Source organism: Eutrigla gurnardus (genome assembly GCF_963514095.1).
Source record: "Eutrigla gurnardus genome assembly, chromosome: 16".
NCBI classification, from domain to species: Eukaryota; Metazoa; Chordata; class Actinopteri; order Perciformes; family Triglidae; genus Eutrigla; species Eutrigla gurnardus.
In genome coordinates this window covers 2,107,965-2,128,971 of record NC_139927.1, presented here as the reverse complement: position 1 = coordinate 2,128,971, position 21,007 = coordinate 2,107,965, and the positions used below count along the sequence as shown (strand labels likewise).

General features: G+C 49.2%; 1 protein-coding gene and 1 long non-coding RNA gene across 7 annotated transcripts in view; both read left to right on the top strand.

The window, feature by feature from the left end:
- The window catches only part of cdc42bpab (CDC42 binding protein kinase alpha (DMPK-like) b), a 56,533-nt gene extending 41,049 nt beyond the window's left edge, over positions 1 to 15,484 (top strand). Inside the window, exons 21-44 of one of the 6 annotated variants that reach the window (XM_084030972.1) lie at positions 332 to 480; positions 561 to 652; positions 1,036 to 1,112; positions 1,305 to 1,352; positions 3,564 to 3,602; positions 4,309 to 4,428; positions 5,097 to 5,180; positions 5,264 to 5,369; positions 5,705 to 5,841; positions 6,844 to 6,983; positions 7,384 to 7,465; positions 7,558 to 7,777; positions 7,961 to 8,023; positions 8,094 to 8,347; positions 8,435 to 8,559; positions 8,655 to 8,869; positions 8,955 to 9,052; positions 9,823 to 9,907; positions 10,137 to 10,260; positions 10,998 to 11,115; positions 11,792 to 11,909; positions 12,019 to 12,179; positions 12,742 to 12,816; positions 15,242 to 15,484. In XM_084030972.1, coding sequence (XP_083887098.1) covers positions 332 to 480; positions 561 to 652; positions 1,036 to 1,112; positions 1,305 to 1,352; positions 3,564 to 3,602; positions 4,309 to 4,428; positions 5,097 to 5,180; positions 5,264 to 5,369; positions 5,705 to 5,841; positions 6,844 to 6,983; positions 7,384 to 7,465; positions 7,558 to 7,777; positions 7,961 to 8,023; positions 8,094 to 8,347; positions 8,435 to 8,559; positions 8,655 to 8,869; positions 8,955 to 9,052; positions 9,823 to 9,907; positions 10,137 to 10,260; positions 10,998 to 11,115; positions 11,792 to 11,909; positions 12,019 to 12,179; positions 12,742 to 12,816; positions 15,242 to 15,373 — 2,862 coding nt within the window. In that variant the 3' untranslated portion in view covers positions 15,374 to 15,484. The remainder of the gene's footprint in view (positions 1 to 331; positions 481 to 560; positions 653 to 1,035; positions 1,113 to 1,304; positions 1,353 to 3,563; positions 3,603 to 4,308; positions 4,429 to 5,096; positions 5,181 to 5,263; positions 5,370 to 5,704; positions 5,842 to 6,843; positions 6,984 to 7,383; positions 7,466 to 7,557; positions 7,778 to 7,960; positions 8,024 to 8,093; positions 8,348 to 8,434; positions 8,560 to 8,654; positions 8,870 to 8,954; positions 9,053 to 9,822; positions 9,908 to 10,136; positions 10,261 to 10,997; positions 11,116 to 11,791; positions 11,910 to 12,018; positions 12,180 to 12,741; positions 12,817 to 15,241) is intronic. The other 5 variants (XM_084030973.1, XM_084030974.1, XM_084030975.1 and 2 more) reach the window with 5 other exon arrangements.
- A 2,999-nt stretch (positions 15,485 to 18,483) lies between these two features.
- On the top strand, positions 18,484 to 19,117 carry LOC311027172. Its single transcript, XR_014598574.1, has 2 exons — positions 18,484 to 18,585; positions 18,661 to 19,117. It is a non-coding gene; the product is annotated as an uncharacterized lncRNA (long non-coding RNA).
- Positions 19,118 to 21,007: the final 1,890 nt, after the last annotated feature.

Below are 21,007 nucleotides of genomic sequence, written 5' to 3'. Positions count from 1 at the left end.
CACACACACACACAGACACAGACACACACACAGACACAGACACACACACACACACACACACACACACACACAGACACACACACACAGACACACACACACACACAGACAAACACAGACACAGACACACACAGACACAGACACACACAGACACACACACAGACACACTGTTTCTAACTACAGGTCTGTGATTAAATGAATGCTAAAGTCTCATTGGCTGATTTTGGTTTCTGTGTTATTGGCTCTATAAACGATAGTAATTGATCAGCGTCATCACAAGGAGACTCATTCCTCCGTCTGTCTGTTTCTCACCCCGGTGTCGTCGGCCTTCCAGGACATGCCGTGGAAGATGCGGCGCTTCGCCAAGCTGGACATGTCGGCCCGTCTGGAACTGCAGTCCGCCTTAGACGCCGAGATCCGAGCCAAGCAGAGCATCCAGGACGAGCTGAACAAGGTCAAGGCCGGCAACATGTCCACGGAATGGTACGGATGCTTCACACCAACATGGAGCTACGTTTACTGCTAGACGTGTTTGTTACAGAGAAATTCATTCATGTCTCCAGTAAACTGCAGGATGTGGAGAGTAAAAACCAGGAGCTGCTGGCTGAGATCGACCGGCTGAAGAAAGAGACGGAGGAGCTGCGACTACGGAGGGGTACGACGTGGAAAGAGTCCTCAACATCTACACGTGTGACCTCTGTGATCTCTAAAGGGCTCAGGGAAATGGATGCTGTTGTTATGAATACATTTGACAGACAGCGTAGTCTGAAAGGGTGATTTCCATGAGCAGCTTCTGTCTGTGTCGATGCTGATATAGAGATTCTCTCTAAAACGCCACCAGGGACCAAATTAGAAGGTTGTGTGTGAGGAGCCACATTAGAATCATGTGCTATGTACATGATGATGTATTGTTACGGAGGTCATATGACACCCCCCCCCCTTAGAAACAGTCCTGTGACTCATTTTGTTTAAGTCACCCTTTGATGTTTGAATATCACCGACTTAACCACGATTGTGTTATTTTTTCCGTGTCTGCAGGAGTCAAGCACCAGGACTCCCAGAATTCCTTCCTGGCGTTCCTCAACGCCCCCACCTCCGCACTGGACCAGTTCGATGTGAGTACCCCAGACTTAAAAACCCACACAGCCATGAATCCGTCTGGAGATCAAGACTGGACATCTGTGATCACCTTGCAACCTGCACTTCATCTCATTCTGTCTGCTTCTCTTCACACTTTCATGTTTCCTTTTTGTTCTTCACATGAATCTTTATTTGATCTTTCCTTGCTTCGTTCTCTGGTACATCAGGACTCTTATTCCTCCTCTTCATCTTCTTTAATTGAGTTTTGGGAAGACGTAAGTGTGTGTTGGTTAGGCAGTGTGTGTGTGTGTTAGCAGAGAGACGGTGTAGATCTGTGTGCATCAGTGTACCTGAGAGCAGAACCACTGCAAACACGTCGTTCTAACAAGGTCTAAACGTAGTAATACAAAGAGAAAAATACGATGAATTAATGTGCTTCTATTTCACTTGAAGTAATCCGGGTGCATGTGCTTGTTCAGACGTGTAAGCAGGGTGCTGCCTCTGTGTTCAGGTGCTTCTAGTCCTTCTAGGCCAGTGGGCTGTTTGAACGTCTCCACAGAGTAACATAGATCTTTATACTCCCTCCTCTGTATCTGCTGATCTGGTCCCTGTGCTCCTTAGTTCTTCTCCAGCTCCCTCTTCCCATCACCATGTTTGTTTCTGTCCATTTGCATCCTCCCTTTCCAGTCTGTTTCCTCCATGTGACCCCTAGTGGACGTGCAGTAGTAATGCAGTGATTCCTAACCGAGGTACCCCACCCCCGATGGTCCTATTACTATTATTATTATTATTATTATTATTATTATTATCATCATCATCTAAAGCACTGATCTGAGGCCTATCTACGGGTTGGGAACACTGATCTGAGGCGTGGAGGTGTCACTGTTTTCAGAGGGGAGGCCCACATTGATAGAGTTTGGGAACCCATGGTCTAGAACACTGATCTAAGGCCTGTCTAAGGTCTGGAACACTGATCGGAGGCCTGTCTAAGGTCCAGAACACTGATCTGAGGCCTGTCTAAGGGTCTAGAACACTGATCTGAGGCCTGTCTACGGGTCTAGAACACTGACCCATGGTCTAGAACACTGATCTAAGGCCTGTCTAAGGTCTAGAACACTGATCTGAGGCCTGTCTAAGGTCTGGAACACTGATCTGAGGCCTGTCTAAGGTCTAGAACACTGATCTGAGGCCTGTCTAAGGTCTAGAACACTGATCTGAGGCCTGTCTAAGGTCTGGAACACTGACCCATGGTCTAGAACACTGATCTGAGGCCTGTCTAAGGTCTAGAACACTGATCTGAGGCCTGTCTAAGGTCTGGAACACTGATCTGAGGCCTGTCTAAGGTCTAGAACACTGACCCATGGTCTAGAACACTGATCTGAGGCCTGTCTAAGGTCTGGAACACTGATCTGAGGCCTTTCTAAGGTCTAGAACACTGACCCATGGTCTAGAACACTGATCTGAGGCCTGTCTAAGGTCTGGAACACTGATCTGAGGCCTGTCTAAGGTCTAGAACACTGACCCATGGTCTAGAACACTGATCTGAGGCCTGTCTAAGGTCTGGAACACTGATCTGAGGCCTGTCTAAGGTCTAGAACACTGATCTGAGGCCTGTCTAAGGTCTGGAACACTGATCTGAGGCCTGTCTAAGGTCTAGAACACTGATCTGAGGCCTGTCTAAGGTCTGGAACACTGATCTGAGGGCTGTCTAAGGTCTAGAACACTGACCCATGGTCTAGAACACTGATCTGAGGCCTGTCTAAGGTCTGGAACACTGATCTGAGGCCTGTCTAAGGTCTAGAACACTGATCTGAGGCCTGTCTAAGGTCTGGAACACTGATCTGAGGCCTGTCTAAGGTCTAGAACACTGATCTGAGGCCTGTCTAAGGTCTGGAACACTGATCTGAGGGCTGTCTAAGGTCTAGAACACTGACCCATGGTCTAGAACACTGATCTGAGGCCTGTCTAAGGTCTAGAACACTGATCTGAGGCCTGTCTAAGGTCTGGAACACTGATCTGAGGCCTGTCTAAGGTCTAGAACACTGACCCATGGTCTAGAAAACTGATCTGATGCCTGTCTAAGGTCTGGAACACTGATCTGAGGCCTGTCTAAGGTCTAGAACACTGATCTGAGGCCTGTCTAAGGTCTGGAACACTGACCTGAGGCCTGTCTAAGGTCTGGAACACTGATCTGAGGCCTGTCTAAGGTCTGGAACACTGATCTGAGGCCTGTCTAAGGTCTAGAACACTGATCTGAGGCCTGTCTAAGGTCTGGAACACTGATCTGAGGCCTGTCTAAGGTCTGGAACACTGATCTGAGGCCTGTCTAAGGTCTAGAACACTGATCTGAGGCCTGTCTAAGGTCTGGAACACTGACCTGAGGCCTGTCTAAGGTCTGGAACACTGATCTGAGGCCTGTCTAAATGTTGAACTGTATTTTCTGATATTCACTCATGTCTCTGTCTCTGCCTTTCCCGCCACCGAAGCGCTCGCCGTCCGTCGGCCCGGCTAGCAAAGGCAGACGCGTAAGCACCATCACTGTGGCGCTCTGTGACCTCATTGAGCCTTTGTAATGTGCTGCTTCCTGTTTCCTGTTTCCTGTGTGTGTTGGCTGTGGTCACCTGACTGCATGGCATGGGTCCTGGGGAACAGTGTGTTTGATGTCCACGTTTGGATCACATGGGGTGTGTGTGTGTGTGTGTGTGTGTGTGTGTGTGTGTGTGTGTGTGTGTGTGTGTGTGTGTGTGTGTGTGTGTGTGTGTGTGTGTGTGTGTGTGTGTGTGTCTCAGACCAGCATGGTGGTGTGTTGGAGGCGGTCCCTCTGTAGTCTGAGAGTCTGGAGGATCTGGACTCAGGATCTGTGGTTTCTGTTCTCATGTGTTTCTGATGGAGATGGCTGCTTCTGTCTGAGCATGAAGACATGAATACATGGAGACTGAATACATGAGGACTGATGAATACATGAGGACTGAATACATGGAGACATGAAGACATGAATACATGGAGACATGGAGACATGGAGACATGAAGACATGAATACATGGAGACATGAAGACATGAATACATGGAGACATGGAGACATGGAGACATGAAGACATGAACACATGAATGCTGCCTGTTGTCCTCTGCTGGTGTTTGTGTTTAACTGTCTCCTCCTCCTCTCATCTTCATCACCACCTCCTTCATGTCCTCGTCTTCTTCTTTCATCATCCTGCCTCTCTCTCCTCTCAGGTGGACTCCATGGATAACTTCACCCCCTCCAACACCCCCTCCAGGGAGGATGACCCCAAGGCCCACCTCAAGTCCCGGTCCCGGTCCCCCTCCATGGCCAGTGATATGGAGCCTATAGAGGTGTGTTGCTGTCTAGAGGCTAGGACCCTGATGTCATGTCCCAACCAATCACAGTCAGTCAGTCTATGGCATTGTACACTGCTAGTTAGCCTAGCCACAAGCTGGAGGGCTGGAGGCTTGAATGAGTCTCTGCTGCTTCACCGCTCCGTCCTCAGTGAAACACAGGAGACAAAGTTCAACCAGCCACATCAAATAGTTATACTCTTTGCTGCCGGAATAGTGTACGTATTGTAAATACCCCCGCAGTAGGGCTCGGTTTCTCATCTTATAAAAAAGAAATTGCCCCCATCAGACTTGTGGTTGAATCTGCTGAATACCACAATAAGAGTCCTAACTGGGACCCGAGCTGCTCGGGGAACTAATTGGGAGCAGATATGACAAGTTCCTCAAAAAGAACAATAAGAATGGAGTCAACCTCAAGCCAGTTGGATATTTCTTTTCTTCATTCAAGTTTGTAATTAAATCTAAATTGGAGTACAATGTACAGCACATAAACACTTAGCTGTAACGTTGACCTTGACTCATGAAGCTAAGTTTCACACCAGATTCCACATGGATCCAGATCCAGTAGGGTGCTGCTCCTCTCCCCTGACTCCAATCTATTGTTGTCTGAAGTAGCTTTGAACTGAGGTGTGACACATTGATTGTGATGTTGTGCGTCCTGTCAGCTGATAGACCACCCTCCTCGTTCGGTCCAGACCCCCACCATGCGTTCAGGAGGCTACGGCAGCATCGGACGCTCCTCCCCCAAGGTCAGACCCTCCCTCCATGGGTGAACGCTGCCTTCCTGTGTGTCTGCTGCTCATTCATGATCTTCCATTCTTGCACTTCACAGCCCAAAGCACATCAGTTTGTGGTGAAGTCCTTCAGCACGCCCACCAAGTGTAACCAGTGCACCTCCCTGATGGTGGGGCTCATCCGCCAGGGCTGCACCTGTGAAGGTAAGGACAGGCCGCTGATGGGAAACCCTCGGTTCTCTGCCACACCCAAAACCTGCACGGCCCTTTACCTCCAGGATCCCACTTTATATTATTCTCATGTTCAAGTAGATCAGAGGAAACATCTTCATCATTTACACTAAACACCTTTCTGTCTTCAACAAACAAATATTCTATTTTGATATAGAAATTGGGGATTTGTTTTGGTCATTTCTCCAGCATGCATTGTTAAATAATTGAATGATCTGATTTTGGAAAGTGATCTAAAGCTGTGATCTACAGCCGGACTTGAAAGATTACATTGATCTGAACACTGTGTCCGCCTGTCTCCTGTCCAGTGTGTAACTTCTCCTGCCATGTGACCTGTGCCGACAAGGCTCCGGCCGTGTGCCCCGTACCCCAGGACCAGACCAAGGGCCCGCTGGGTATCGACCCCCAGAGGGGCATCGGCACTGCGTATGAGGGACACGTCAGGGTGAGTGAGACTGGAAGAGGTCCTGCTGGTCTTTGGATCCAGTTAGTGACGTGGTGAGGTTTCTTCTAGTTCCTCTCGAACTCAGACCAGGAGGAAACCTCCGGTTCAGAACAGTGAAGCTGAAGGTCCTACTTCTCTCTGCTGGCCACCAGGGGGCGACTCCTCTCTGGTTGTATAGAAGTCTATGAGAAAATGGTCCTACTTCTCTCTGCTGGCCACCAGGGGGCGACTCCTCTCTGGTTGTATAGAAGTCTATGAGAAAATGGTCCTACTTCTCTCTGCTGGCCACCAGGGGGCGACTCCTCTCTGGTTGTATAGAAGTCTATGAGAAAATGGTCCTACTTCTCTCTGCTGGCCACCAGGGGGCGCCTCCTCTCTGGTTGTATAGAAGTCTATGAGAAAATGGTCCTACTTCTCTCTGCTGGCCACCAGGGGGCGACTCCTCTCTGGTTGTATAGAAGTCTATGAGAAAATGGTCCTACTTCTCTCTGCTGGCCACCAGGGGGCGACTCCTCTCTGGTTGTATAGAAGTCTATGAGAAAATGGTCCTACTTCTCTCTGCTGGCCACCAGGGGGCGACTCCTCTCTGGTTGTATAGAAGTCTATGAGAAAATGGTCCTACTTCTCTCTGCTGGCCACCAGGGGGCGACTCCTCTCTGGTTGTATAGAAGTCTATGAGAAAATGGTCCTACTTCTCTCTGCTGGCCACCAGGGGGCGACTTCTCTCTGGTTGTATAGAAGTCTATGAGAAAATGGTCCTACTTCTCTCTTGATGTATTATCTCAGTTAACATTGTAAACATGAGTTTATGGTCTCAATCTCCGGGTGCCGAACTTGAAGCTTGAAAAACCGACGTCCACAAACAGGTGGCGTCACCATGACTACGACCTCTGCTTATAGACCGTTTATGCTACAGATGCAACCAAGTAGGAATTCAATCTGAATTGTCACCTCTGCATTTGTGTGTGTGTGTGTGTGTGTGTGTGTGTGTGTGTGTTCTAGGTGCCCAAACCGACGGGGGTGAAGAAGGGTTGGCAGAGAGCCATGGCCGTGGTCTGTGACTTCAAACTGTTCCTGTACGAGCTGGGAGAAGGGAAAGCCACGCTGCCCAGCGTGGTTGTCAGCCAGGTCATAGATATGAGGTGAGACGGGTCTCAACACTGAGAGCTCATTAAGACAAAGACATTATTAGCCTTTTAAAACCTGAAACACATCGTCTTTCACCTCCAACCTCCTCACGTCTCAAGTTGCTCATCAGCCTCTAAATAAGACACAGTAATCAATAACAGATCATGGAGAAATCTTTGTAATACACAACAAAGTGATTTGTAGTCCTTTTGTTGTTCAGACCTTTCATTTCATTCGGATGTTTAACGAGATGGTGAGTCAGTTATCTGTCTTCACTCCGGTGATGTTGAGATGAATCACATCACTCCGACCAAGAAGTGATCATGGATGAGGGGTGTGTGTGTGCGTGCGTGCGTGCGTGCGTGCGTGCGTGCGTGCGTGCGTGATGTCTAACCTTTGATGTGCTTCCTGCAGGGATGAAGAGTTTTCAGTCAGTTCCGTTTTGGCGTCTGACGTCATCCACGCCAGCCGCAAAGACATCCCCTGTATATTCAGAGTAAGTGGTCTTCTTCGTCTCTTAGCAACCACAACCACATATCATTCCACAGCTAGCGTGACCTTTCACCCTGTCCTCCTGTCTCCCCTCAGGTGACGGCGTCCCAGCTGTCCCCCTCCAGCAATCACAAGCCCTCCATCCTGATCCTGGCCGACAGCGACCAGGAGAGGAACAAGTGGGTGGGCCTCCTCAACGAGCTGCACCGCATCCTCAAGAAGAACAAGCTGAAGGAGCGCTTTGTTTACGTCCCCAAGGAGGCCTACGACAGCACCCTGCCCCTCATCAAGACCACCCAGTCTGCTGCTATCATAGGTGGGCAAACATAGACATCCCTCGTGTTTGACGTCATCGTTGTCTTCTTCATTTTTCACACATCCTGGGGGAACGTCTTCTGCTCCAACGCTGATAAAAAGTCCCTCCTTCTCTGTTCAAAATGTGCCTTTCTGTTCCCATACTGGACTGAAATGTCGTCCTGCTTCACTTCTCTGCCCTCAGATCATGAGCGTGTTGCCCTGGGCAACGAGGAAGGCCTGTTTGTCATCCACGTCACCAAAGATGGTAAGATCCAGTCCTCGCCCTCCTCCATCCCTCCGTCTTCTTCTTTACTCACTTCCTGTCTCGTCCTCAGAAATAATCCGGGTGGGGGACAACAAGAAGGTGCACCACATCGACCTGATCCTCCAGGAGCAGCTGCTGGCGGTCATCTCCGGCAGGAACCGCCATGTCCGCCTCTTCCCCACGCAGGCCTTGGATGGCCGGGAGACCGAGTCCTACAAGCTGGCCGAGACCAAGGGCTGCCAGACCATCGTCTCGGGTCCCGTCCGCAACGGCTCGCTGACCTGCCTCTGTGTGGCCATGAAGAGGCAGATCATCTGCTACGAGGTCAGAGAGCGCCGCAGGGTGGAGTTACTGTGTTTGTCTGGTTCCGTCTCGTCTGTGCTGCTGTAAACCCGCTCCGTCCTCCTGCAGGTGAACAAGAGTAAAGGCCGTCACCGCCGGCTGAGGGAGGTTCAGGCCCCGGGGTCCGTCCAGTGGATGGGGCTGCTCAATGAGCGTCTCTACGTGGGATACCAGTCCGGCTTCACACGCTACAGGTACTCCACCTGCTCCAAACATGGTCATTGTGACTGATGAATGTTCACAAACATCTATTATATTGAATTTCAATGTTGTGGTCTGACCTCCCCAGTGTCCATGGAGACATGTCCCCCGTCAACCTGCTCCACCAGGAGGACCACACCCTGGCCTTCATCCCCCAGCAGGGCCTGGACGCCCTCTGTGCCGTGGAGATCTCCAGCAAGGAGCTGCTGCTGTGCTTCAGCGCCATCGGGGTCTACGTGGACTCGCAGGGCCGCCGGTCCCGGCAGCAGGAGCTGATGTGGCCGGCCGTTCCCACCTCGGCCTGTGAGTGCAGGAGTCGCAGTTCAAGTATGTGGTGGTGAGATGAAGAGGCAGCTTCCTCAACAACATGGTGTCTCCTTGTGTCCAGGCTACAACGCCCCCTACCTGTCAGTGTACAGCGAGAACGCCGTCGACGTGTTTGACGTCAACACCATGGAGTGGATCCAGACCATCCCTCTCAAGAAGGTCAGTGCTGCTGTCGACATGAAGCCACTGACGGGGTCTGAAGGTCCTTACAGCTGCATCCTCTCTGCTGGCCACCAGGGGGCGACTCCTCTCTGATTGTATAGAAGTCTATGAGAAAATGGTCCTACTTCTCTCTGCTGGCCACCAGGGGGCGACTCCTCTCTGGTTGTATAGAAGTCTATGAGAAAATGGTCCTACTTCTCTCTGCTGGCCACCAGGGGGCGACTCCTCTCTGGTTGTATAGAAGTCTATGAGAAAATGGTCCTACTTCTCTCTGCTGGCCACCAGGGGGCGACTCCTCTCTGGTTGTATAGAAGTCTATGAGAAAATGGTCCTACTTCTCTCTGCTGGCCACCAGGGGGCGACTCCTCTCTGGTTGTATAGAAGTCTAGGAGAAAATGGTCCTACTTCTCTCTGCTGGCCACCAGGGGGCGACTCCTCTCTGGTTGTATAGAAGTCTATGAGAAAATGGTCCTACTTCTCTCTGCTGGCCACCAGGGGGCGACTCCTCTCTGGTTGTATAGAAGTCTATGAGAAAATGGTCCTACTTCTCTCTTGATGTATTATCTCAGTAAACATTGTAAACATGAGTTTATGATCTCAATCTCTAGTTTCAAGTCTTCTTCAATCCAGCATGATGTTCATTTAGTACATTATGGTCCATTTAGAGTCCACCAGACCAGAAAGCAGGGGATGCTTTAGCTTAATGGTGATTGGCAGGTCGCTACTATGCCACCCTGCATGTTAATATGAGACCGCTCCCCCTTCAGGTGCGACCTCTGAACCCTGACGGCTCTCTGAACCTGCTGGGACTGGAAACGGTGCGCCTCATCTACTTCAGGAACAAGATGGCCGGTAAGAACTGAGACATCGGGCCTAAAAAGGAGAGAACGGTCACATGACACAGTGACGTCTGAGACGGATTCCAAACTCAGTTCCAGCATTGAATAGCTTGCTGTATCTCCTCATCTGCTCATCATGTAACATGACTCCCAGCAGCCTGTCTCACCCTCCACAGTACATGTGCACCATCACTCTGTAGTCTGTGGCGTTAACATGGCGGCGGCGTGTTGTGCTCCTGCAGAGGGCGATGAGCTGGTCGTCCCGGAGACGTCCGACAACAGCAGGAAGCAGATGGTGCGCAGCATGAACAACAAGAGGCGCTTCTCCTTTAGGGTGCCTGAGGAAGAGCGTCTGCAGCAGCGGAGGTACGTCACTGTATGTCTGCATGTGGAAAATAATATTAATGAGAAGAAGAACCTCTCATTCCCCTGGAACCACCAGACCTTATGTCAGGACGAATCAGGAAACACGGATCATCCACACAGGGTGCTGGAAATCCTTGAAACACTTAAGTTTTAGGGTGGGGTTTTCAAGGTTTTGAGGTTTCCAGGTTTGAAAAGTGCTTGGATGTAGAATAAAGGTCTTGAAATGTGTGTTGTATGTGATGACATCTATGATAGAACAGAGAAAAGAAGATCTCCATATTTGAGGGACTGAAAACAGCATTTTGTGACATTTCTTTATGAAAAATGACTTTTGATGATGAACAGATGATGAAAATAGTTGGTGATTATATTTCTGTGGATCTGTTAGTGGAATTAGTTTTCCTTTCATTTGTGGTCCTTCTGTAAAAAGCTGTCTCCAAACATCATGTTGGTTGTTTAGAGGACAATAACATCTCATTTAATGTGATCAACAAGTGACATAATAAGTAGACTGAATACTGACCATTGGATTGATACAAATATGGAGTTTACCACAGCTGGAAGGGGCTGGAAAAGCATGGGAATGCACCTGGAAATGCTTGGAAAGTGCTTGAATGTGACTCTGGAGAAGGTGGAGGAACCCTGGATAAACCATCTCATATGATAATAAACATCCTCTGGCTTTCCTCTCCTGGAGGTTCGGTTCCTCTGATTCTCCGTCTGATCTGTGATTCCAGAGAGATGCTGCGAGATCCAGAGATGAGGAACAAGCTGATCTCCAACCCCACCAACTTCAACCACGTGGCCCACATGGGACCAGGAGACGGGATCCAGATCCTTAAAGACCTGCCCATGGTACACACACACACACATTCTCATGCCGTATTCTCACCAAACATGAAGCAAATTTTTGCCTTGCGTTACTTGCATGAGTTTGACCTCAGGATGACAGAAAGACCCACGTGGGGTTACCAGCTTTACAGGCTGGAGAATAAAGTATTGATCTGTGATTTGATATCAATAACCAGATGAAAAGGATGCAGAAATAACTCCATCATGATGTTGATCAGTAAAAAGTGCTGAGTCATGCTTTGTTAGGTCTGTCTGCAGACCACAAGATTACTACTGTTAAAACGCTGGTTTTCTGAATGGAGTCTGGTTGATGGTGCTAGGCTACGCTAACATTGTAGCTGCTCCATCAACACTCCATATAAGGTCATCTAGACATAAATACAGCAGAGACCTTGTTGTTTGGAACACACGTGCACATTTAGATGTGTAGACCTGCTTCCTCCTCTTCATCCCTCATCATCAACTGAAGCATGCAGAACCTACGACCTCCGTCCTCCACCTGTCGATGGCGACGTGCATGTCTGTCTGTCTGCCTGCCTGCCTGCCTGTCTGTCTGTCTGTCTGTCTGTCTGTCTGTCTGTCTGTCTGTCTGTCTGTGTGTGTGCTTCACTGCTCCCTCCTCACCGCTCTCCTCCTGCACTGCACTCTGGGTGTTTTGCTCTGTGCCTGTTTAAACCAGAACGTCCGTGTTCAGGAGAGCCGTGCCGGGTTCAGCGGCTCCGTCAGCATCCCCTCCATCACCAAGAACCGGGCGGAGCCGGGCCGCTCCATGAGCGCCAGCAGTGGGCTGGGAATACGTGAGTAGGCGGCTCCGAGTCACTTCAGTGCAGCAGCGGTGTTAGAGTGGCCTCCTGACGTCTGTCCTCCGTCTGTCCTCCGTCTGTCCTCCGTCTGTCCTCCGTCTAGGCTCGTCCTCCCAGAACGGCAGCGCTCTGCGCAGAGAGCTGTCTGGAGGAAGCTACGGGTCCAACAAGCGGCAGACCATGACCTCGCCGTCCGAGAGCTCGCTGTCCTCTGGAGGAGGCATGGACTGTGGCGACGCCCCCCTGTCCCAGTTCGACAGAGAGGTCAGTAAACATTCGGCATTGAGCCTCGGCGTCGAGCCTCGGCCAGCCTCTGCGTTGAGACTCGGCGTCGAGCCTCGGTCAGCCTCTGCGTTGAGACTCGGCGTCGAGACTCGGCGTTGAGACTGGTCCTGGAGTTACATGTTGTCTAAATGCAGATCCTGATTGTCTCCCTGCCATGAAGCTTTTTTAAGGACCCCATTGTCCTCCATCTAAAGAGCTCCTCCCTCTGTCCCATCTGTCACCTATGGGTGCAGCTTCATCATCATCATCCCACTGCTCCGACCGGTTAGCTCCAAGCTCTCCTCCCGGTTCCCCCGGTAGCGCCCCCCCATGGAGACCTCTGGCTGGTTTCCTCTTAAACATGTAACGTCTAAGTTGAGTGACGGTGTTTTGTCACTTCCTGTCCCCCCTCCCCCCCCACATCCTCATGGCCCATCAGCCTGGACGTTGTCAGCTCCATCTTGCCCCATCCCTCCCTTCACCCTCACTCAGCTACCCCGCCCCCCCCCCACCCCGCATGTTGTCTGTGGGCCGGCCGCTCAGTCTGAACTCTCCTCTGCAGTGGCAGGCGGTCTCCCCGTCGGAGAAGACCCCCGATCTCAAAAGGGCCTTACGGACCCTGCTTAGTAAGATGAAGGTAATGTCAACATGCAACGACTGCACCACACACAAGACCGCCGAGTCACTGAACGAGCGCCGAATCCCCGAGCAATCGCTGAATCACAGTGTGAGAGGCGTTAGCGTGAGGTTAGCGTGAGGTCATTAGCATGAGGTCATGCTGTCGCTGCACCATCTCAGCTCCGTCACATCAGCAGCATCCTCCACCATCAGTCACCTGACTGCCGCCACCGCTCGGCGCGTGCGCTCGTCTTCACTGAGCATGTCCGCTTCCACACAGCCGCTTTGAACCAGCAGCAGTCCAGACCACATGTAGACCACATGGGTCCAGAATAACAGGACTCATGACTGCATGCTGTTAAACACCTGTAAGTGGGCGGAGGTCCTCCCAACACCAGCAGCGTTCACCTGGAACCACGTCGCTCCTTTTCTACAGTCCCCCCTCCCCAGTCCCCCGCTGGTCTGAGTCCCAACCGGGTCTGAGCCCGGTTCCCTCTGGTCCACCCGTCATCACGGTGTCATCACGGCGTCATCACGGCATCATCACGCCGACAGTATGACAGGAAGTATTTCACATAAGGAGCGTGACATAAGGAGAGCGCTGTCTCCTTATGTCACGCTGCATTCACGCCTCATCACCTCAGTTAGCCCACGCCCTGCAACCCTCATCACCATCATCTTCACCATCACCTTCATCACCATGACGGTTAACCTGTAAACACTCACAGGAAGTGACTCATGTTGACATCAGTCCCTAGGAACGAGTCACCACTAGAGCAAGTCACTAGAACGATTCACTAGAAATAATTACGACTAGAATGAGTCACTACTAGAACGAGTCACTACTAGAATGATTCACTAGAAATAATTACTACTAGAACGAGTCACTAGAACGATTCACTAGAATTAACTACTACTAGAACGAGTCACTAGAACGATTCACTAGAAATAACTACTACTAGAACGAGTCACTAGAACGATTCACTAGAAATAACTACTACTAGAACGAGTCACTAGAACGATTCACTAGAAATAATTACTACTAGAACGATTCACTAGAAATAATTACTACTAGAACGAGTCACTAGAACGATTCACTAGAAATAACTACTACTAGAACGAGTCACTACTAGAATGATTCACTAGAAATAATTACTACTAGAACGAGTCACTAGAACGATTCACTAGAAATAACTACTACTAGAACGAGTCACTAGAACGATTCACTAGAAATAACTACTACTAGAACGAGTCACTAGAACGGTTCACTAGAAATAATTACTACTAGAACGATTCACTAGAAATAATTACTACTAGAACGAGTCACTAGAACGATTCACTAGAAATAACTACTACTAGAACGAGTCACTAGAACGATTCACTAGAAATAACTACTACTAGAACGAGTCACTAGAACGATTCACTAGAAATAATTACTACTAGAACGATTCACTAGAAATAATTACTACTAGAACGAGTCACTAGAACGATTCACTAGAAATAATTACGACTAGAACGAGTCACTACTAGAACGAGTCACTACTAGAATGATTCACTAGAAATAATTACTTCTAGAACGAGTCACTAGAACGATTCACTAGAAATAATTACTACTAGAACGAGTCACTACTAGAACGATTCACTAGAAATAACTACTACTAGAACGAGTCACCACTAGAGCAAGTCACTAGAACGATTCACTAGAAATAACTACTACTAGAACGAGTCACTAGAACGATTCACTAGAAATAATTACGGCTAGAACGAGTCACTACTAGAACGAGTCACTACTAGAATGATTCACTAGAAATAATTACTTCTAGAACGAGTCACTACTAGAACGATTCACTAGAAATAATTACTTCTAGAACGAGTCACTAGAACGATTCACTAGAAATAATTACTTCTAGAACGAGTCACTAGAACGATTCACTAGAAATAATTACTTCTAGAACGAGTCACTAGAACGATTCACTAGAAATAATTACTACTAGAACGAGTCACTAGAACGATTCACTAGAAATAATTACTACTAGAACGAGTCACTAGAACGATTCACTAGAAATAATTACTACTAGAACGAGTCACTAGAACGATTCACTAGAAATAACTACTACTAGAACGAGTCACTACTAGAACGATTCACTTCTAGATGGAGTCACTTCTAGATGGAGTCACTTCTAGAAGGAGTCCCTACTAGAAGGAGTCCCTACTAGAACGATTCACTTCTAGAAGGAGTCACTACCAGAAGGAGTCCTGTCTGCTGGACACCACAGTGCTGCTTCCTGGCCCGGCGGCTTGTTCACACAGGAAGTAGCTCCGTGCCGTCGGCCATCTTCCCGGCGGCGAGCGAACACACTGACGTTCCGATGTTTACATGTTAAACCTTTGAAACTCCAGAATCACAGTGTCATTAACGCTCCGTCTGTCTCCTCCTCCTCCAGGACTCGGACTCCCCCCGTCACTCCACGGCCTCCAACAGCTCCACCTTCAGCAGCCCCCCCAGCCCCGCCTCCCCACACAAGGCCAAGTCCCTGTCTCTGGAGAGCACAGACCGCATGGGCTGGGACACATGAGGAGCCGACCCCCGACTCCCCCCCCCCCCCCGACCGACAGCACAGGACCCTCACACAGACACACACACACACAGACCCCCCCTCACACACACACACACACACACACACACACACACAGACCCCCCCTCACACACACACACACACACACACACACACAGACCCCACCTCACACACACACACACAGACCCCACCTCACACACACACACACAGACCCCACCTCACACACACACACACAGACCCCCCCTCACACACACACACACACACACAGACCCCCCCTCACACACACCACACACACACACAGACCCCCCCTCACACACACCACACACACACACAGACCCCCCCTCACACACACACACACACACACAGACCCCCCCTCACACACACCACACACACACACAGACCCCCCCTCACACACACCACACACACACACAGACCCCCCCTCACACACACACCACACACACACACAGACCCCCCCTCACACACACACACACACACACACACAGACCCCCCCCCCTCACACACACACACACACACACACACAGACTCCCCCCCCATCACACACACCACACACACACACACACACACAGACCCCCCCCTCACACACACACACACAAACACAGACTCCCCCCCCCTCACACACACACAGACCCCCCCCCCCCCCCCCCCCAAGAGAACTGCACCTCCTGATGAACGTTCGACACCTTCTGTCCTGGGTGCTGATGTTTGAGGGTGCAGGAGTGTGTGTGTATTCAGGGTGTGTGTGTGTGTGTGTGTGTGATATAGGAATGTGACCCCCCCCCCTCTCAGCTGACTTCTCTCTGCCCCCTGATTGGTTGATTCGTTCAGAGACTCACGATGCAACTAAAGAGGGTTATAATGATGGAGGATGATTTGTACTTGTACATAGGACCCTCTGGGTTTTAGGGGACACTATTTTAATTTATTTATCGATCTTTGAGGAGGAGAGGAAGGTTTGAACCTCCTCACTTCCTCCTTCGCTTTTCTCTTCGGGTGCTGCAAACATGAAAATGTAAAAGAAAAAAAAGAGAGAAAGGAAAGCAATGTTTTTTTGTTTTCCCCGTTGCTCATGATATTAAGTGCAGTGACTTTATAATATTTTTTATTTTGACCATCAGACAAAAAAGCTCCAAGCAGTGTTTAATTAACAGCGGCTCGTATGACATCACCACAGCTCCTCTGTGCTACCTTCGTCCTCATTGGTCCAGTGTGAGTGACATCACCCAGCCCTGGGCGTGTCCTCAAGGATCCCCGCTCCACTCTGCTGTCCAACCAAACTGACTCCTCACAGCTTCATCACAGCAATGTACATAGGTTCAAAGTAGAGAGTAATATATGAGCGAGAGAGAGAGATCCACGGAAAGACAAAACAACCCTCTTTGACTTTAGTTTGTTCTGATTTGGGTTTGTATTCACACAAAAAGCCATTTTTAAACCACTTTCCATTTTGTTTTTTTACCGACTGGTTTTAGGTTTGTTTGTTTTCTATTTGATGTACGAAACACATTCTGTGGTTTTTTTCCACTTTGGTTTTGCATTCGAGTGATTTAAACTCCCGTCTGGTTGGAGTCCGGCGTCCGGACCGCCGAGTGTTTCTGACGGCAGACGCCACTCGAGCTGGACTGAACACGGACTGGATTCTGAAGACGGCGATCTGGAGAACACTAAGATGAGAACGTGAAGTGCTCAGGGGAGAGGAGGTCTAACCGGGCTGGTGGTCTTCAGGTCGGGGAGCTGCGTTCATCTCCACCCTTGTCGCTGCTCGCTGCCACAAACTACGTGCTTCTGATGTGCTCGTCCTTCAGCCGCTCGTCCGTGTTTCTTTACTGTTCAGTTTCCATGTAGTGAGACAAGGACGTTGCTATTCCACCTCCTAAAGCCAGCAAGTCTTCCTGGAGAATGTATTAGACGGGGCGTCTCAGCCAGGTGTTTTCTGATTGGCCGATATCGTAGAGAGAAAGTGCTGGTGGAGCTGCCGGGTGAGGAGGGGGGGACTCAGGAACCATCAGATGAATTATGGGTTTGTCTGATGGACGGCTGCGGTGAGCGAGGCAGACAAGTCCGGCTGTAGTCCAGCTGTGGTCTGGCTGTTAGCGGCTGTGCGCCGACTGTACTCTGGCTGTTAGCTGCTGTAGTCAGACTGTAGTCTGGCTGTTAGCTGCTGTAGTCTGGCTGTTAGCGGCTGTAGTCTGGCTGTTAGTGACTGTAGTCTTGCTGTAGTCTGGCTGTTAGCGGCTGTAGTCCGGCTGTAGTATGGCTGTTAGTGGCTGTAGTCTGGCTGTGGTCTGGCTGTAGTCTGGCTGTGGTCCGGCTGTAGTCTGGCTGTTAGCGGCTGTAGTCTGGCTGTGGTCTGGCTGTAGTCTGGCTGTGGTCTGGCTGTAGTCTGGCTGTAGTCTGGCTGTGGTCTGGCTGTAGTCTGGCTGTGGTCTGGCTGTAGTCTGGCTGTTAGCGGCTGTAGTCTGGCTGTTAGTGGCTGTAGTCTGGCTGTAGTCTGGCTGTTAGCGGCTGTAGTCTGGCTGTAGACTGGCTGTTAGCGGCTGTAGTCTGGCTGTGGTCTGGCTGTGGTCCGGCTGTAGTCTGGCTGTAGTCTGGCTGTTAGCGGCTGTAGTCTGGCTATAGTCTGGCTGTAGACTGGCTGTAGTCTGACTGTAGTCTGGCTGTTAGCGGCTGTAGTCTGGCTGTAGACTGGCTGTAGTCTGACTGTAGTCTGGCTGTTAGCGGCTGTAGTCTGGCTGTAGTCTGGCTGTGGTCTGGCTGTAGTCTCGCTATAGTCTGGCTGTAGACTGGCTGTAGTCTGACTGTAGTCTGGCTGTTAGCGGCTGTAGTCTGGCTGTAGTCTGGCTGTAGTCTGGCTGTTAGCGGCTGTAGTCTGGCTATAGTCTGGCTGTAGACTGGCTGTAGTCTGACTGTAGTCTGGCTGTTAGCGGCTGTAGTCTGGCTGTAGACTGGCTGTAGTCTGACTGTAGTCTGGCTGTTAGCGGCTGTAGTCTGGCTGTAGTCTGGCTATAGTCTGGCTGTAGACTGGCTGTAGTCTGACTGTAGTCTGGCTGTTAGCGGCTGTAGTCTGGCTGTAGTCTGGCTGTGGTCTGGCTGTAGTCTGGCTGTAGACTGGCTGTAGTCTGACTGTAGTCTGGCTGTTAGCGGCTGTGGTCTGGCTGTAGTCTGGCTGTGGTCTGGCTGTAGTCTGGCTGTTAGTGGCTGTGGTCTGGCTGTAGTCTGGCTGTTAGCGGCTGTGGTCTGGCTGTAGTCTGGCTGTAGTCTGGCTGTAGTCTGGCTGTTAGTGGCTGTAGTCTGGCTGTAGACGGTGACAGTGGTAACGGGAGGAAGCTAATACAAATAATCATTCAAACGCCTTTGCATTTCAGTGAGGTCTTATCTACAGTACCTTCTATATTATTTTTGCTCTTTCATATCATATTACACTTTTTTTCTAGGATTGCTTTGTAATAATTTGTACAGTTTTGCATGTTATAGATGTAATCATTTTTGTTTCTTGGTTTGTTGTTTTACTTGGACTTGCTCCCTTTTTGAACGGTTTGGGCGTTTTACTGAGGATAACCCACTACAGGTGATGTAGATTCTTTTTTGCACAAAAAAATATTTAAGGTGTAAGGTCAAAACAAAAAATAATGTATGGAACTGGCTGCCACACATATGTGGAGAACTCATTATATTAACCTGACTCCGATGTATTTCAATAAAGCGGAGAGCTGTTACAAATACAAATCCTGTGTTGCTGTCTGCTCATTACTTGTGTTCTCAAGAAAACTCCTCATAAGACACGTATGTTAGTATCGTATGTCGAAATACAACAAGCTTCAGCAGCAATGGAGGTCTGTTGGTCCTTAGAGCTGAATCCTCTCTGCTGGCCACCAGGGGGCGACTCCACTCTGTTTGTATAGAAGTCTATGAGAAAATGGTCCTACTTCTCTCTGCTGGCCACCAGGGGGCGACTCCTCTCTGGTTGTATAGAAGTCTATGAGAAAATGGTCCTACTTCTCTCTGCTGGCCACCAGGGGGCGACTCCTCTCTGGTTGTATAGAAGTCTATGAGAAAATGGTCCTACTTCTCTCTGCTGGCCACCAGGGGGCGACTCCTCTCTGGTTGTATAGAAGTCTATGAGAAAATGGTCCTACTTCTCTCTGCTGGCCACCAGGGGGCGACTCCTCTCTGGTTGTATAGAAGTCTATGAGAAAATGGTCCTACTTCTCTCTGCTGGCCACCAGGGGGCGACTCCTCTCTGCTTGTATAGAAGTCTATGAGAAAATGGTCCTACTTCTCTCTGCTGGCCACCAGGGGGCGACTCCTCTCTGCTTATATAGAAGTCTATGAGAAAATGGTCCTACTTCTCTCTGCTGGCCACCAGGGGGCGACTCCTCTCTGGTTGTATAGAAGTCTATGAGAAAATGGTCCTACTTCTCTCTTGATGTATTATCTCAGTAAACATTGTAAACATGAGTTTATGGTCTCAATCTCTAGTTTCAAGTCTTCTTCAATCCAGCATGATGTTCATTTAGTACATTATGGTCCATTTAGAGTCCACCAGACCAGAAAGCAGGGGATGCCTTAGGAGGCGGGGCTTACCTGCTGATTGCTGATTTTGTGTGGTAACTTTCTTTCGCTCTCCTCCAAAACGACACGCCAAAGCTGTCTTTGAACGTATCTAAACAATGAGTGTCTTGTAAGCCCATGCAGGCTGGGCACAAAAAGATGTGCATGACACTTAAATAAATAAAAATCAAATCATATCATATTCAGGTTATTATGTGCTGAATGTGACTGAATGCTGAACTAAAACCAGTTTTTGATCTAGAAAGCAGGTTTAGTTAAACTCTGAGTTTGTTAACCCTGAGAAGAGAGATACTCGTGAGTTTTCCGTTCCAGAAAGAGAGGTCACTCAACCTTTAGGTCAGTTACCATGGTAACTGACCCAGAGTTTCTCCTACATGTCTCCGCCTTTTTCCGGTATCTGAACCAACTCTGAAAGAAGTTGCCATCCTTTCCTCGTCAACCTCATCGATACGGAAATAAAAGTGATTCTAGCAGCTTTACGTCGGGAGAGAATTTTGATTACTTAGAAGGAAATTACTGTTTTGCCTACCGATCACATATCTAAACAATATTCGCCGACATTTTCAGCAGTTCATATCGCGGACATAATCCTGCTGATAGTCCACGTATTTGTGCTATATTCCTATGCATAATTTTCAGTTGCAGCCACTTTGTTTTTGTGCCTGGGGGGATTACACCTTTATGAAAATTATCATTTCTACATACCGCAAAATTATTATTTTTTAATTTTTAAACTTTATTTTATTATTGGCTTGTTTTAATGTTTTTTTTCTCCATGCTTTTAATGTTTCATGTAAAGGACTCTGAATTGCCCTGTTGTTGAAAGGTGCAATACAAATAAAATTGCCTTGCGAACCACAGGAATTGAACCCGTCGCCTGCACCGTCGGCAGCGTTGCTAACCGTTACACCACAGTGTTGCTCTGCTAATCTGAAAATAAAGACTTATCACCTTTAGATCAATCGACTGGTTCAGTCATTTATACGCAATAATTCAGGCTGTAAACGTCTGCCATGACAACTATCTACGTTGCTGCAGTTTCTC